At 33.3% G+C, this 17,294-nt stretch overlaps 1 protein-coding gene across 4 annotated transcripts in view; it reads right to left on the bottom strand.

Moving 5' to 3' along the window:
• DYNC2H1 (dynein cytoplasmic 2 heavy chain 1) overlaps positions 1–17,294 on the bottom strand; it is a 402,876-nt gene that overhangs the window by 264,845 nt on the left and 120,737 nt on the right. For all 4 annotated transcript variants that reach the window (XM_003923764.4, XM_003923763.4, XM_074400491.1 and 1 more), the window contains 6 exons: positions 13,724–13,861; positions 9,788–9,901; positions 9,030–9,190; positions 7,664–7,787; positions 6,732–6,853; positions 2,441–2,527 (listed from right to left, as the gene is read on the bottom strand). In XM_003923764.4, the coding sequence (XP_003923813.1) occupies positions 2,441–2,527; positions 6,732–6,853; positions 7,664–7,787; positions 9,030–9,190; positions 9,788–9,901; positions 13,724–13,861 (746 nt within the window). The remainder of the gene's footprint in view (positions 1–2,440; positions 2,528–6,731; positions 6,854–7,663; positions 7,788–9,029; positions 9,191–9,787; positions 9,902–13,723; positions 13,862–17,294) is intronic.

Below are 17,294 nucleotides of genomic sequence, written 5' to 3'. Positions count from 1 at the left end.
TTGAAAAAAACTTGACAGGGCCTCCATGCTCTACTACATTATATACAAATTTGCCAATACAACAAGCATTCAAGGACTGTCTTAAACATCCAATCTGTCTTTATTTAATTATATTACTGATCAGCAAAACCATTAATATATGTCCATATCAGAAGAATTTTACATGATCAGTAAATATCCTATCCTTTATCTCCAGTGTTATTCAGAATGTTCCATTTGCCTAGAGTATCTTCCAATCACACCCTTCCTCACCCCACAGCCCAACCTCCTCTAATATTTACCACTAAAAATACAAATAAAATTTCAAAATTCATTTCAGTACATCATATATAACCTCTCCCTATATTCATTGATCTTTATAATTTTCTTCATATTTTCCTTGAAAAATATGTGTGCAATTTTATTAAATATAATAGTAATATTTGACATGATTATTTAGTCATTCAACAAGTATGTAAGTGCTTATAATATGTTCAGGGTGGAACCAAGCATCAAAAAAGTAACATTTAATTCTCCAGAACAGTTCAAGTTAAACACTATAAATCTTATGTTATACATATGTAAAGTTAAACCCAAAGAAATTATTGCCCAGGTTCTCATCAATAATCAGAAGAGGATCTAAAATTCATATACAGATGTGGCTGGCATTAAGTTGCACGTACTTTACAGTATATTTCATTGTCTAAGTGCCTTCTTCCTTCCTTGCCTAGACATAAGACTCTAGAACCAACTTGTCCAATATGAACAAATAGCCGCTAGCCACTCTGCACCTATTTAAATTTAAATTAATTAAAGATAAATAAAATTTTAAATGCATCAGTCATATTACAAACACTGCCAAGTGCTGAGTAGCCACATATCACTATTAGATACCATATTGGATAACACAGATCTCAGAAAATTTCCATAATCTCATGAAGTTCCATTAAACAGCACTGTTCTAAAACCTGGAAATGGAAAGCTCATCTTTATTCACCACAACAGTGCATACTCTACAATGAACATGGTTTTGCAATAAATATTTGTTGCATTAAATCAACTCTCATAACTCTGTATAAGCTTTATTAGAAATGAAAATCATCTCTTTAATTTTGTAAAATTAGAATTCAAAAATTGATAGATCATGCTTATTTTTCAATTCCCTTATTCTTTGTTGATATATAAGAAAGCAAAACTGTTATTCATGGCCTAGAGTCAATTAAATCTTAATTAAGGATCATAGTAAGTAACAGCATGATTGCCAACATTAATTCATTCTTGAGAACGACTCTATAATGAAAAATGTCATTCTGTTTTATTTAAAATTAAAAGTTAATTTCAAAAGTTCTTATAATAATCCTTCCAAAATAATGGTAGTATGCTGCAATGGCTAAGAGTAGAAACTTTATGGAATCAGACAAATCTAGTATCCAACATGGCTTAGTATTTTACTAGCAGCTCAACCTTATACAAAAAAAGACTAGATAATTTTAACCTTCCTAATCTGCAAAATAGAAATATATTTACTTCTCATTATTGTTTTAAGGATTAAATAAATATATAAATTACCCAGTACAACACCTAACACAGCAAGTGACTAATAAACGAAGTCAAAACATTGCTATAATATGCTAACTACTCAATAAATATTTAATAATTAGATGAATATTAAGTGCTGATTGTGAGCATATGACAGTGAAAAGAATACATCATACTTATTTTCCTTATACTTCTCTAATAACTGGAAAAAAAATGATGTGATTTCTTTCCTATATTTCTAACGTTCTTATTCAGGAATATTGAAAACACTGGGTTTATCAGTTTGGGGTTTTCTTTTTGGTTTGCTTTTTTTTTGTAAGTATTTCTCTATAAGTATATATTAGAGAGACAGAAAAAAAGGGAGTAAAGGAGAGAGAGAGCGAGAGAGAGAGAAAGAGAGAGAGAGAGAGAGAGAGAGAATTGTTTCCTGAACATAGAGAAAAAATTCAAAGTTTTAATCTGATTAATTTCTCAGTACAATAATTATTTTTTCTTCTATTAAAAAAGGAGGCATGACACAGCACTTCAACATGTTGTATTAAATCAGATATTATTCAGCTTTTCAATCTTCACAATTTTTAAAAGAAAATGTTCTAACATTTATAATTCCCATACCAATATTTTCTATCCTGTACTAAATAGGATACATGAAAGGCTTTAAGACTAACAGTATTAAAAAATGATCCTTAACTTGAGTTTAATATTTGCATGAGGAAATTTTTTTAACACAAAGGAGAAAAAAGAGGACAGAATTTTTTAACACAATAATGTACCCTTAAAAAGGTTACAGACTAATGGATCCCATAGCATCATCTGACATAAGGGAGTCTAAAATCTTAAAAGTCAAAATAAGAAAGAAATCAAGATGTCGAATGTAAACACTCTCAGCATTATCCAAAATACACTTCAAAATATAACTTACTTTTCTTTGAGTTCTGATACCTTTTGACCAACAGAATTTAGAAGCTCCTCTAGTTTCCTTTTTCTGTCTTCGGTTTTTTTCAGATTCCTAAAATATTACCCAATATTATAAAAGTCATTCTCTTTTAGATATCAACTGTAGAGCAGCAGCAGCACATTAAAATGTATTCTTACAGTAAATATATGACAATGAAAACTGTCAGTAACTCTATATTATAACACCTTTACTTAGAATTTAATTTGAAAAGCAATGCCAAAATTAAAAGCGTACCCTCTGACCCAACTATACCATTTCTAGGAATCTATATTTTAAAACACTCATACATGCAGATTTCTCGATAAAAATGGTAAATATTTATCTTCTATCCCTTCTAAAAGCCTACTAAAATGAAGCCAAGAAAATAAGAAAGATACACCTGCACACAGATCAAAAGAGGAAAGTATGAAATAGGAGAGATTTCAAAAATAATTTTCTTATTTTAAGAGACAGAGTCTCACTCTGTCACCCAGACTAGAATACAGTGGTGCAATCAGAGCCAACTGCAGCCTCAAACTCCTAGGCTCAAACAATCTTCCTACCTCAGTCTCCTGCACCTGCAAAGTTCAATAAAATTTTTAAAAGTAATAACTAACATACCAGAATACAAAAAAGCCAAAAGCTAAAACGACTATACAAAGAGGACCTGAAAAAAGCAGAATCCTAAAATGTGCAGAAAATGTAAACAGATATTTCTGAAAGTGACAATAAAGCTAAATGGAGAGGATTCTTTAATAGTTGATATTACCAAGAATTTGACCTCAGAATCCATTCTCTATTGAGAGTTGACTACCAGAATGCTGCTAGTCTAGCTTATGCCCTTACTCATCTCCATCAACCTCTATGCACACATCCTATGCAAAAGATATAAAGATTCTTTTAAAGTAAAATGACTGACATCCTAGCCTCTCAAAATACCCGCAAAATAGTATGGGGCTGCCATAAAATGGCCAGTCTACATTTGATCACCTTACAGTGATGCTCAGCAGCCAAGGAGCCCAGGCCACACACTCAGGGCTTCCAGCCTGACTTCTAAAACACACAATTAATAACTAACAGCCAAGGATCAGACAGGCCAAGAAAGCTTCCAACTTTCTAACAATATGAGGTAACATACAAAACACTGGAAATCAAAATAGCATTAGACTTTTTAAAAGCAACACTGAACTCTAGCAGAGAGTACAACAGGGGTTCTCAAACTTCAGTGACACCAAAATTACCTATCAAAACAGAGACTGCAAGGCCTTACCGTCCTCTCCCCGAGAGTGTATCTGAATCAGAATCAGTTAGTTTGGGTAGAGTTCAAAAATCTGCACTTCTACATACATGAGGCCAACAAACATATGAAAAAATGTTCATCATCACTGGTCATTAGAGAAATGCAAATCAAAACCACATTGAGATACCATCTCATGCCAGTTAGAATGGCAATCATTAAAAAATCTGTAGACAACAGATGCTGGAGAGGATGTGGGGAAATAGAAACACTTTTACACTGTTGGTGGGAGTGTAAATTTGTTCAACCATTGTGGAAGACAGTGTGGCAATTCCTCAAGGACCTAGAAATAGAAATTCCATTTGACCCAGCAATCCCATTACTGGATATATATCCAAAGGATTATAAATTGTTCTACTATAAGGACACATGCACATGAATGTTCATTGCAGCACTGTTTACAATAGCAAAGACCTGGAACCAACCCAAATGCCCATGGATGATAGACTGGACAGGGAAAATGTGGCACATATACACCATGGAATATTATGCAGCCATCAAAAACGATGAGTTCGTGTCCTTTGTAGGGACATGGATGAACCTGGAAGCCATCATTCTCAGCAAACTAACACAGGAGCAGAAAATCAAACACCGCATGTTCTCACTCATAGGCATGTGTTGAACAATGAGAACACATGGACACAGGGAGGGGAGCATCACACACTGGGGTCTGTTGGAGGGAAATAGGGAAGGGACAGCGGGGTTGGGGAGTAATGCCAGATATAGGTAAGTGGGAGGAAGGCAGTAAATCACACTGTCACGTGTGTACCTATGCAACGATCTTGCATGTTTTTCACATGTACCCCAAAACCTAAAATGCAATTAAAAAAAAATCTGCACTTCTAACAATTTCCAAAGTGATGCTGATGCTGCAGGTCAAGGAACCAAATTCTGAAAATTACTTTAATAGAATAAGGCCTTCGAAATTGTGAGCTAAAACTATTTCTAGTCTAATATTTTAAACACAACCCAGTTATTGATCACATACAATGATATATTATAGATACTTTTAGACATGCAAATTTCAAAATATAATCCAGCCCATATACACTATCTACTGTGGAAGATGTGTTCTAGAAACCTGAGGTACTAAAGTAAGAAAGAGAAAGAGAGGAATTCATAAAATTGAATATAATAAGTAATCTGTAGATTTCTGATCTGTGTTTTCTATTTATTTTTTCTTAGCTTTAGGCCTGCTCTTAAGGCTGTTATCTTGGGGCTTCTCTTCTCTTCAACAGGTAATTGGCAAGTCATATGTAGAAGATTGAAACTGGATCCTTGTCTCTCACTCAATGCAAAAATTAACTCAAGAGGGATAATAGACTTAAATCTAAGACCTGAAACCATAACAATTCTAGAAGATAACATCAGAAATACCCTTCGAAACATTGGCTTAGGCAAGAACCTTCATGACCAAGAGCCCAAAAGCAAATGCAACAAATACAAAGATAAACAGATGAGAGTTAAATAAACTAAAATCCTTCTGCACAGCAAAAGAAATAATCAGCAGAATTAACAGACAACCCACAGAGTGAAAGAAAATCCTCACAACCTATGTATCTGACAAAGAACTAATATCCAGAACCTACAGCAAACTCAAACAAATCAGCAAGAAAAAAACCAAACAATCCCATCAAAAAGTGGGCTAAGGATATGAATAGACAATTCTCAAAAGAAGATATACAAATGGCTAACAAGCATATGGAAAAATGCTCAACATCATTAATTATCAGGGAATGCAAATCAAAACCACAATGCAGTACCACCTCACTCTTCCAGGAATGACCATAATCAAAAAATCAAAAAATAATAGATGTTGGCAGGAATGCGGTAAAAAGGGACCACTTTTACACTGTTCGTAGGACTATAAACTAGTGTAACCACTATGGGAAACAGTGTGGAGATTCCTTAAAGAACTGAAATTAGATCTACTGTTTGATCCAGCAATTCCACTACTAGGTATCTACCCAGAGGAAAAGAAGGCATTATATGGAAAAGATACTTGCACACCCATGTTTGTAGCAGCACAATTTGCAATGGCAAAAATACAGAACCAGCCCAATGCCCATAAATCAATGAGTGGATAAAGAGAATGTAGTATACATATACACCACAGAATACTACTCAGCCACAAAAGAGAACAAAATAATGGCATTTACAGCAATCTGGATGGAATTGAAGACTAATATATCTAAGTAAAGTAACTCAGGAATGGAAAACCAACATCATTCTCACTCATGTAGGCTGAGCTATGAGGACGCAAAGGCATAAGAATGAGACGTTGGACTTGGGAGACTCAGGGGAAAGGGTTGGGGGTGGCAAGAGATAAAAGACTACATATTGGGTGTAGTGTAACACTGCTCAGATATGGCTGCACCACAATCTCAGAAATCATTACTAAAGATCTCAACTATGTAACCAAGCACCACATGCTCCCCAAAAGCCTATTTAAATAAAATAAAAAAAAAATTTAAAGAACATAAACCTTTTGGTCTGCAGTTAGAAAAAAAGAGATAAAATATATTTCTGACTTGGTAACGATAGCAAATTAGAACCGTATGCTCCAATAGTAAGTGGTTAAATCTTCCTCCTACTTGCCCACACACTGTTTTGGAAAATATATGCTAAACATTTCCCAGAACTTAGACGGTAAAAACAAATATAAAAGCCTTAAATTTCCAAAGCTTTCGTTTTGTACTTTAACATTATTTATGAAACTTTGGTTCTTTCTAAAGGAACTTTTACCTACCTAGCCTTAAAATAATAATGGTGAAGAAAAAGTGAGTTGGGTCTGCTATCTCTAATAGCTTTCTTTTTTTGATCTGCTTTTAAATTTGTATTTAATTGACTGATTTTATATGTTTTAGTATTGTCAACTGCCATTTTACAAATAGAGAAAAAATAAAAAAATAATAATATATTAAAACCTCATCAAACTGATGAAAATAAAGAATTGTTTATATTTTATACTTCACTTACGATTCTAATCCTGCCTGTTCAGTTTCCAAAGGCTGAATTCGTTCCAAGACATGGGAATACTGGACATTGGCTTTCACCCAGGCAGCCAAAGGTGCAGCTGCAGTACTGGCACGCTTAGCATTCTGAAAAAATCCATGAGAAGTGATCCAACATCCTTACTTAATTTCAAATCAAAGCGAGGTTAATTCTAACACACTTTATTTTGGCATTTATTTATTAGCTTGACTCAAAGAAGTTTTTGGCTTATAGCTAAAATAAAAATACAGTGAACTGCTATTTAGATTAAGAGAAATATACATGAACTCTATTTTCACTTAAAAGTAAGTTTTTAGAACCACATAGACTCTTTACAATAAAGGTGTTGTATCAACATAATTACTCATTAGTTACATTTCTAATGAATGTATGTGTCATCCACAACAATGTTTAAGCATCAATTCTTCTTCTATACATGTGATTTATCTTTATTAGATAACAGCAGCTTTAGAAACATTGTAATTAGTGTCAAAGAAGATGCACTAACATTTTGAATACGGAATCTAAAAAAACTACCAGAAACATGAACTCTAAATTGTTCTGAAATTAGATCCCACTATCCTAACACAGGTATCTGTTGTTATCTGACAAGTACACAAGAAAAAATAAAAGCCCACCAGGCAGGATAGTTGAAAGTTAAAAAAAAAAAAAGTAAGTTGAGAACATTAACAGCAAATACAAAGCTATCAGAACCACTCAACATAATAAATCTCCCTTGCTACCTAGATTCTAATTTACCTGATTCTGCTGGTTAATGCTTCCCAAATGTAATACCTATAAGCTTATTTTTTATTTTCAAGTGATCTAAACAATTGGCAATGACAAAGCATCACATTTAAAAAGCAGAATATTATATGGTATGGAAAAGGAAATTTGTGGTATGACTTAAAAATTACCTTTGGATCAAAAGATCCTTTATTTTTAAAAAGAAGCTCTTCAACACTCTCTCTTATTTCCTTTGAAATATTTCGGGCATCAAAGGTTGCTATGTCTTCTCTTACACCTCTTTTTGCAAGGAAACTAAAATTAAAGCATATTTCCTTAAATGAGGCTAAATAAAATTTGCTATTTCTGAAAAAAAAATCAATTTAACAAAATGCTACATGCAATAATTTTATCCATTAGTTAACAGAAAATACAGTACTAAAATCTTTAAGCTTCTCATGTATTATCTTTATTTTTGTTAGTTTGTTTTGAGACAGAGTCTCGCTCTGTAACCCAGGCTGGAGTGTTGTGGTACAATTTCAGCTCATTGCAACCTCCACCTCCTTGGTACAAGCAATCCTCCCACCTTAGCCTTCCATGTAGCTGGGAACATAGGCATCTGCCACTACACCTAGCTAATTTTTTTGTGTTTTTGGTAAAGATGGGGTTTCACTACATCGCCCAGGCTGTTCTCAAACTCCTGGCCTAAAGTGCCTTGGCCTCCCAAAGTACTGGGATTACAGGCATGTCCAGAGGTATTAACTTTTTGTAGACAACAAAAACTCTGGAAAGAGATATGGTAGTCTTTTTACTGTTTTGTGAATAAACTAGAACAAGAAGTGATATGAAAGAATCACAATCTTGTTCTACTCAAAAGCATATTTGTGAACTATTAGGTGCTCATATGTTGTAGGATATGCAAGAAAATTTTCTCACCCCTTCTAAGGAAACTTAAAGTGCTCTCTCAACCCATCTCCTCCTCAATCTCCAAATATAAAAGAAACTCTTTACTATCAACCCAAATACTAACAAGAAACTTAGTATTAGCACAAAGCATAACACTAATATTATAACATGAAACCTGAAGCGGCATTGTTTCAGATTTTGTTAATACCTTATTCTCTTCCAGTTTGCCACTCCTGTTTATTATTTAAGGGTCTCCCTCTTTCTGTTTCTGTCTGTCTCTTTCCCTCCCTCGCTAGCCCCTAAAAGTATAAGACTCTTAAGGATAGTGACTGTATTTTCTTCATCAGTAAATCGCAGTGAAATCAGTCCTCTCTACTATGTATGAAATCAGTCCACTTTACAAATATTATATTTATTGAGAAATTCTTAAAGATTCTAAGGTATTCCTTTTATCCTCTTGATACTTTTAACAATCACTTATAGAGAAAGGAACATATAGATCTTGATATAGGATTACATAGAATACCTTTAAATTTCAAGGCAAAATGTATACCCATGTATTTAGATGAAATGCACTTTGAAAAACAATGTAAGAAATATTTAAAACTGAGAAAGAATGTGTTACTCATTGCTGAAAATGGAAAAATTTACCTTTTCATGCTCACCCAAGATGTATCAAAGATACCCATCAACCTTAAAACTCCTTCAAGAATGTCTCTAATTATATCGGGTGGCATGCGTAGAGAGCGAATTTCTGAAAGTGATTCTGGCTTAATATTTCCAACTGCTAGTTTAGCTTCATTTACTAAAGGCTAAAAGAGAAAAAGGCTATTTTTATTTTCAAATTGTATATTTCTTAAAATCATTAACTCTTTATAAATTATCTTTTATTGTCATTTTATGCAAAATGTCTATAGTTACTAATGCCCTCTCTCCCAAAATGCTTTAAATCATACAAGGCATAAACAAGGTGTAAAAAATGTCCAAGTTGAGAGAGTAAGAGTTCTTGCCACCACAACTGCAATAATCTAATTTGGAAAATTTTATTTGTTTTGAGACAATTTGTCATTTTTAAGAGGCTCTTTATATCTTAAGACTAGCTGACTAATTTAATCAACTAGAAAAGAGAGTAACAGTAAATCTTAATTTATCTAACACATTTTTTTCTTCTGCAATCAAAACCATGTGGTTTATGAAAAACAAAGATTATTTTTAATTACCATCCATCAATTTACTTACTTTTCCTGGCAGGCTTTCCTTCTTATTCTCTTTTACAAGTAATATTTTGGTTGAAAATCACATTTTATAATAATATGAGAAAACAACTTGAGCTACAAATAATGTTTAAATTACTACATGTAACTGGTAAGCAAAAATATAAATGAATCTTAGAATGTTTTTTAACTTACTTGTACTTCTTTCAATTCATCATCAATTTTATTCTTTCTTTCTTCAATTTTAACAACTTCTTCTGCTATTTTGTGCTTTAGCCTTTCGAGTTCTGTTTTTTGCTCGCTAGCATCCTATAAGAATATTTAAGTGGCATTCCAATCAATTTTAATGCATATTTAAAAGTATGAAATCTAAAATATAATATTTTAAAATAACATTTTCTATTAAATGTTTTTCTAATATTAGTTTTGAATCTATGACAAGAATGTTTCCAAAATGCCTGGGAACCAATGATTTATTTTACTCTATATTTTCTATCAGAAAGGTTTCAGTGCTTTAATTTTTTTCTGCTTAGCAAAGCAATAAATGCTTTTTATATAAAATTTAAACAAGCTAGAAATACATAATTTTCAATGTACAATTTTAATTTGTATTTCCTAGATTATTGATGAGGTTGACATCTTTGCATATATTTATTTGTCAGTCTGAGGGGTTTTTTTTCCCTCTCTCTTTTTTTTTTTTTTTTTTTTTTTGAGACAGGGTCTCACTATGTTGATCAGGCTCCTGGACTGAAGGGATCCCCCACTTCAACTTCCCAAGTAGGCGACATTAAAGGCAGGTATCGCCATGTCCAGATCCTGAAATGCATGATTTCTTAAATAATAATAAAACATACTGAACATTTAACAGCCCAGGCACAGCTCATGTATTCCTTCTTTTATTAACCTCCTGTTCCAATTAGAAGGTATCTCTATTCTGAGTTTGTATAGTATTTAATTTGTACTGTCTTTATGCCATAAACTTAGAATTGCAAGCCTTAGAAGTTAAACAATTTGTTATTTAAGTTATCTTTTCAGACAGAACATTCTACAAAATACCAAACAGAAATATTTGCTATTTATAATTAAGCAAAATTATTAACTTATGAGATGCATAGTTATTCTCCTGGGTCTCTGCTGGATAATAAAATTAGCTATAGTCTTAGAAACATCGATTCTCAGAACAGGGCAGAGAAAAAAGTAGCACATACCCAATGTATGCTACTAAGGTCACCAGCCTGAGAGTACACAAAGCACACATAGTGCTGAATATTTTCCTTTTATAAACACATAGTAATCAACAGTATTATCCCTTATGTAGTGTTCACTTTTTTACATTTCAAATAACTCTTTTAGGGTAAAAATAATTGACAGATTTTTTAACAAAAAAAATGACTGGCTCTATTAAATAGACATTTATATTAATTTTGTTCCCAAATGCCTTGAGAAAAAACTTATGCTAAAGTTTTACAGTATAAAAAGTATATTTACATTTTCTGATGTATTACTTACCAGGTCAGATACTCACTAATTTGATTTCTATTGTAGTTTGGCTGTTTCTATAATTTCTTTCTTTCTTTATCTTTTTTTTTTTTTTTGAGACAAAATCTTGCTCTGTCACCCAGGCTAGAATGCAGTTAGGGTAATCTTGACTCACTGCAACCTCTGCATCCTGGGTTCAAGCAATTCTCTGTCTCAGCCTCCCAAGTAGCTGGGATTACAGGGGCCCACCACCATCCCTGGCTAATTTTTTTGTATATTTAGTAAAGATGGGGTTTCACCATCTTGGCCAGACTGGTAACTCCTGACCTAGCGATCCACCAGCCTCAGCCTTTAAAAGTGCTGGGATTACAGGTGTAATTTCTTACAAAGGAATCATACAGTATACAGTCTTTTGTGTCTGGCTGTTTTCATTTAAGTGTGATGTTTCTAAGATTTACCACATTTTCATTTCTCTCAGCTGAAAATCTGAAAGTGGGACTGCTGGTTGACATACTAAGATATGTTTAACTTTGTGAAACTGTGTCAAACTTCTGAAAAGTAACTGTAGGATTTTTCATTTCCTCCAGCATAAGAGTTCCAGATGCTCCACACAGCCTTGCCATACTAGACTGAGGTGTTCTCAGTCTTTTTATTTTACCCATTCTAGTGGATATATAGCAGCACATCACTGGGACTTTAGCTCACATTTACTTGACTGAGCATCTTTTCATGTGTTTACTGGCCCTTCATATGTCTTCTTTCATAAATGGTCTGCTCAAATCTTTGGTCCATTGTTAAACTGGATTTTTGTTTTACTATTAAGTTGTAGTACTTTTTTAAAATTCTGAATGTAAGTTCTTTACCATACACATGTTCTGTGACTGTTTTCTCCCAGTCTGTGTGACTTACCTTTTCATTTCAGAATTTATTTCAAAGAATGGAAGTTTTTATTTAAAATCCAATTTATCAATTTTCTTTTCCTATTTTGATACGACATCTAAACAGTCTTCACCTCACCTAAGGTCATAAAGATGTTCTCCTGTGTTGTCTTCTAAAGTTTTATAATTTAATGTTCTAAACATAGATTCATCATCCATGTTATGTAAATTTTTGTGTAAGTTAAAAGGTAAAGGTCTTGAGCTTTTTCTCTCTCTACCTGGATATCTAAATATCCAGTGCCACTTTTTAAAAAGACTATCTTTCCCCATATAATTGCCATTTTTTTTGTAAAATCAACTGACCACATTCCAATGATCTCTATGCCTAATATTACACTAATATCACACTGCCTTATGATTAGTGAAAAGTGAGTCTTGAAATCATAAGTCCACAACTTTGTTATTTTTAAGATTTTTCAGGCCATTTACTTATTCACTGCGATATATACATTAGTCTGGTGAATATTAAAGTTAATTTTAATAAAAGAGGCATTAGACTAGTGCCTAGCTGACTAGGTAACAATCACCAATATGGAGATATTTGAAGCTTAGTCAGGGAGGTAAAACTGACAAAATTTAATGACTTATTACATTAAGGCATAAGATAACAAAATTCTAAGTATAATGTGATTTATAAGTACTGTCTTAAATAATTAGCGTATGTTATAGTACGATAACTTGAGGAAATAAATATAGTAAAGAAAACTCGTAAGTTCAGTTTTGAACCTGTTTCAAATCGTACTGCCCAAGAGACTTCCAAGAAGACATGTTTAACCGATAACATAATTTTTTTTTGAGAGAGAGAGAATCTTGCTCTGTCACCCAGGCTGGAGAGCAGTGACATGATTTCAGCTCACTTCAACCTCTGCCTCTCAAACTGAAGCAATCCTCCCATCTCAGCCTCCTGAATAGCTGGGAATACAGGCATGTGCCACCACACTCAGCTAATTTTTTAATTTTTTGTAGAGATAAGATCTCACTATATTGCCCAGGCTGCTCTCAGACTCATGGGGTCAAATGATTCCCCACCTCGGCCCTCCAAAGAGCTAGGATTACAGGCATAAGCCACCATGCCCTGTCAGTAATTGAGTAAGTCTGAAGCTCATAAGAGGAGTTAGGGATAGAGAATAAAAAGGATGAATTTGAAACAGTCATATGTTGGTAATAAGAGCAATATAATGAACAAGATCATCCTGAGAGAGCATGCAGGCATAAAATACTGAGGCAAAGAAGGAACTCCAAGCATTCAACAAAACAAAGGCAACACTCAAAAAATATATAATCAAAATACAAAACATCATGGAAGTACTGACAGAATAAAAACATTTCATAAATCTTGGGAAAACTAAAAGCAAGAAAAACTCTCAAAGCCTAATGGAGAGAATTCTAAGAAAAATAAAAGGATATACCAACCTAACTGGCAGACTATAAAGAAATAAAATCAGTTAAATACAGATCCATGCCCATTTAAAATATAAAAAGAGTTTAGATAAGTTAGCATACGGTCAACTGAATATACTAAGTTATGATTCTAAACCATGTGGGAAAATACCATTCCTTTCCATAAAAGCTTAAGGACATAATATCAGTTTCACTCAGTATGAATAAGCAATATTTTTAAAATTCACATAAGTGAAAATGTTATTTTTCACTGACTATCAGGCATAAATGCCCTCCCTATTGTTTTCATTTCTGTGGTCATTCTAAACATTACCTGCATTGACACTGTGATCATTTGAAGGGCAGCATCTGCTTCATCTTGCTTAGTTTTAAGTAATACACTTTGTTCTCCAGCTTTTCTGTTCAGTTCATCCACAAGAGCTTTAGCTTCATTTAATTTAGATACACCAGCCTACATCAATAAAATATTGATTGGCAATATTTTAAAAAAGATATTTTACATACACACAGTAAATAAAGCCCTATAATGAAGATTCAAGCAAACATGTTTAGTGTGTATACACAAAACAGTAGCAAGTAGACTTAGGTTTTTTATTATTGCTAATTACAACGATTTATTTCACATGATACTCATTAAGATGCAGTAAAAGATTCCACAGAGGTTTTAAAGAAAAACAAATTTTAAAGCATCACAGAGAATGGTTCAACATATGTAACTCGGCTAACATAATACATCACATCAACAGAACAAAGGACAAAAACCAGATAATCATCAAAATAGACACAGAAAACACATTCAATAAAATTCAACATACCTTCAAGGAAAGAACACTCAAAAAATTAGGCACTGGAGGAACATACCTCAACATAATAAGGGCCAAAAATGACAAAGCACCTGCTCACAACATACTGAATGGGGAAAAGCTGGAAACCTTTTCCAAGAACTGAACAAGACAAGGAAGCCCACTACTTTCACCCCTCCTATTCAACACAGTACCAGAAGTCCAAGCCATAGCAATCAGGCAAAAGAAAGAAACAAAAGGCATCCAAATTGGAAAAGAGGAAGTCAAATTATCCCTCTTTATAGATGGGCACGATTTCATATCTAGAAAAACATAAAGACTCCACCAAAAAACTCTTAGAAGTAATAAGTAAATTCAGTAAAGCGGCAGGATACAGAATCAACACAGAAAAATCAGTAATATTTCTATACATCAATAATGAACTCACTGAAAAAGAAATTAAGAAGGCAATCCTATTTACAGCAGCTACAAAAAGAAAAAAATATACCTAGGAATAAAGTTAACCAAGAAGATGAAAGACCTCTACAAGAAAAACTACAGCATACTGACGAAAGAAATTGAAGAAGATACCAAAAAAAGGGAAAGACATCCCATGCTCATGAATCAGAAGTATTAGCATTGTTGTTGCTGGGCGTAGTGGCTCATGCCTATAATCCCAGCACTTTGGGAGGCCAAGGCAGGTGGATCATTTGAGGTCAGGAGTTCCAGACCAGCCTGGCCAACATAGCAAAACCCCATCTCTACTGAAAATGTAAAAATTAGCTAAGCATGGTGGCATGTGCCTGTATCCCCGCTACTTGGGAGGCTGAGGCACAAGAATCTCTTGACCCAGGAGTCAGAGGCTGCAGTGAGCCGAGATCACACCACTCCAGCCTGGGCAACAGAGCAAGACTCCAACAACAACAACAAAAATGTAGTATTAGTATTGACAAAATGGCCATACTACTGAAAGCAATCTAGAGATTCAATGCAATACCTGCGAAAATACTAATTACATTCTTCACACAAATTTTTTTAAAAATCCAAAAATTTGTTTGGAACCACAAAAGGGCCTGAATAGCCAAAGTAATTTTAAACAAAAATAACAAAGCTAGAGACATCACACTACCTGATTCCAAAATGTACTACAAAGCTATAGTAACCAAAATGGCATGGTATTGGTACAAAACAGACACACAGACCAATGGAAGAGAATAAAGAACCCAGAAATAAACTCATGTATTTATAGTCCACTGATTTTTAACAAAGAAACAAGAAAACATATTGGAAAAAGGACACCCTCTTCATTAAACAGTGATGGGAAAATTGGACATCCCTATGCAAAAGAATGAAACTAGAACTTCCTCTGTCATCATATACAAAAATCAATTCAAAATGAATTAAAGACTTAAACAAAAGACCTAGAACTATAAAACTTCTAGAATAAAACATTGAGGAAATGCTCCAGCTCATTGGTTTAGGCAAAGATTTTATGGTTAATACCTCAAAAGCATAGGCAACAAAAATGAAAATAGAAAAATAAGACTGTATTAAACAAAAACCTTCTTCACAGCAAAGCAAAAATTAACAGAGTGAAGAAACAACCTATTAAATGGGAGAAAATATTTGCAAACTGTTCATCTGACAAGAGGCTTAATATGTAGAATATGCAAGAAATTCAAACAACTCAACAACAGCAAAGAGTTCCATTAAAAAGTAGGCAGAGGATCTGAATAGATTTTTTTTTTAAAGATACACAAATGGCCAACAGGTATATGAAAAAATGTTCAACATCACTAATCATCCTTTGATCATTACACATTTTTGCATGTATCAAAATATCACATGTACCCCATAAATATCAATAAAATTATCAATATCGAAATTTTAAAAAATAAATCCATAAGACTTGAAAAAAATCACAGAAGAGCTAAACAGATAAACACATATTTGATAGTTTAAACATAAGCTTAATAAAAAACACTTTTTACCCATTACATTAGGTGGGAGGGAAAATAGCAAGCAAGGGATAACTTAGTAAATCTTTTCTAATTCTAGTCTTACTGATTGGGAAAAAGGACTCAAGAGTCACTCTTTTTTATAGTAGATATGACGTGGTTTTTTTCTGTCTAATATTAACTTTTCTTGTAAGAGACTGCCTCACATATGGTTCTGCTGGGCTGTCATTCACTTGCCTAATCTGCATTTTGGGTAGGAATTTGACCCTGGCCTGGCCATTATGGCACCCCATCCCACTGTCCAAACAACATAGTAATGAACCCAGGAATGTACATGAAAAAAATTCTTTCTCTTCTATAATGTTTTTATCACTTAACAAATCAGAAGAGTTGGGGAAAGAGTAATGGCAAAATAGAAATGTAACTAATATTTATTGAGTACCCAACATAAAGTACAGGTATCAAACTAGGTTCTTTTCATATAACTTTTATCTAACACACTCACATACAACTACCATTGGCCTAATTAAGCTGCAAATCAGTAAGTTAAAGTAATTTATCCAACATACCATAGAGAACTAAATCAGGAAATTAATCCTCCCAAAAGCCTGTATAGTTAGTACCTTAATATAAATGAAAGTGAATCGTTAGAAATGATAAAGATAATGATCTCAATTAAGATGGAACTCAGTTTACTGCCCTAATAAAGGGAAACTAGAGAGGAAACGTTCTCCAACAACTTTAGAGGTTGACATTCTAATGTCACATGTAAGTTAAAGTTCTATAGAGAAATATGAAAACTGTTCAGAATGTACTAAGTGAAGTAACATGGATAAAAACATTACTTTATAAAATATAATTTTAATTTTAAAGGTTATGATAAAGTATAATCTTGGATATTATATTTTAGTTAATAATAGGGTTTTCTTTTCTTTTTTTATTATTATTTTATTTTATTTTTCTGTAAGTTATTGGAGTACAGGTGGCATTTGGTTACATGAGTAAGTTCTTCGGTGGTGATCTGTGAGATACTGGTGCACCCATCACCCAAGCAGTATACCTACCCTGCACCATATTTGCTGCCTTTTATCCCTCTGCACTCCCACTCTTCCCCTCAAGTCCACAAAGTCCACTGTATCATTCT

Source organism: Saimiri boliviensis, chromosome 6 (assembly GCF_048565385.1).
Source record: "Saimiri boliviensis isolate mSaiBol1 chromosome 6, mSaiBol1.pri, whole genome shotgun sequence".
Lineage (NCBI taxonomy): Eukaryota > Metazoa > Chordata > Mammalia > Primates > Cebidae > Saimiri > Saimiri boliviensis.
The sequence above is the reverse complement of the archived record's forward strand: the minus strand, read 5'-3'. Positions and strand labels throughout refer to the sequence as shown.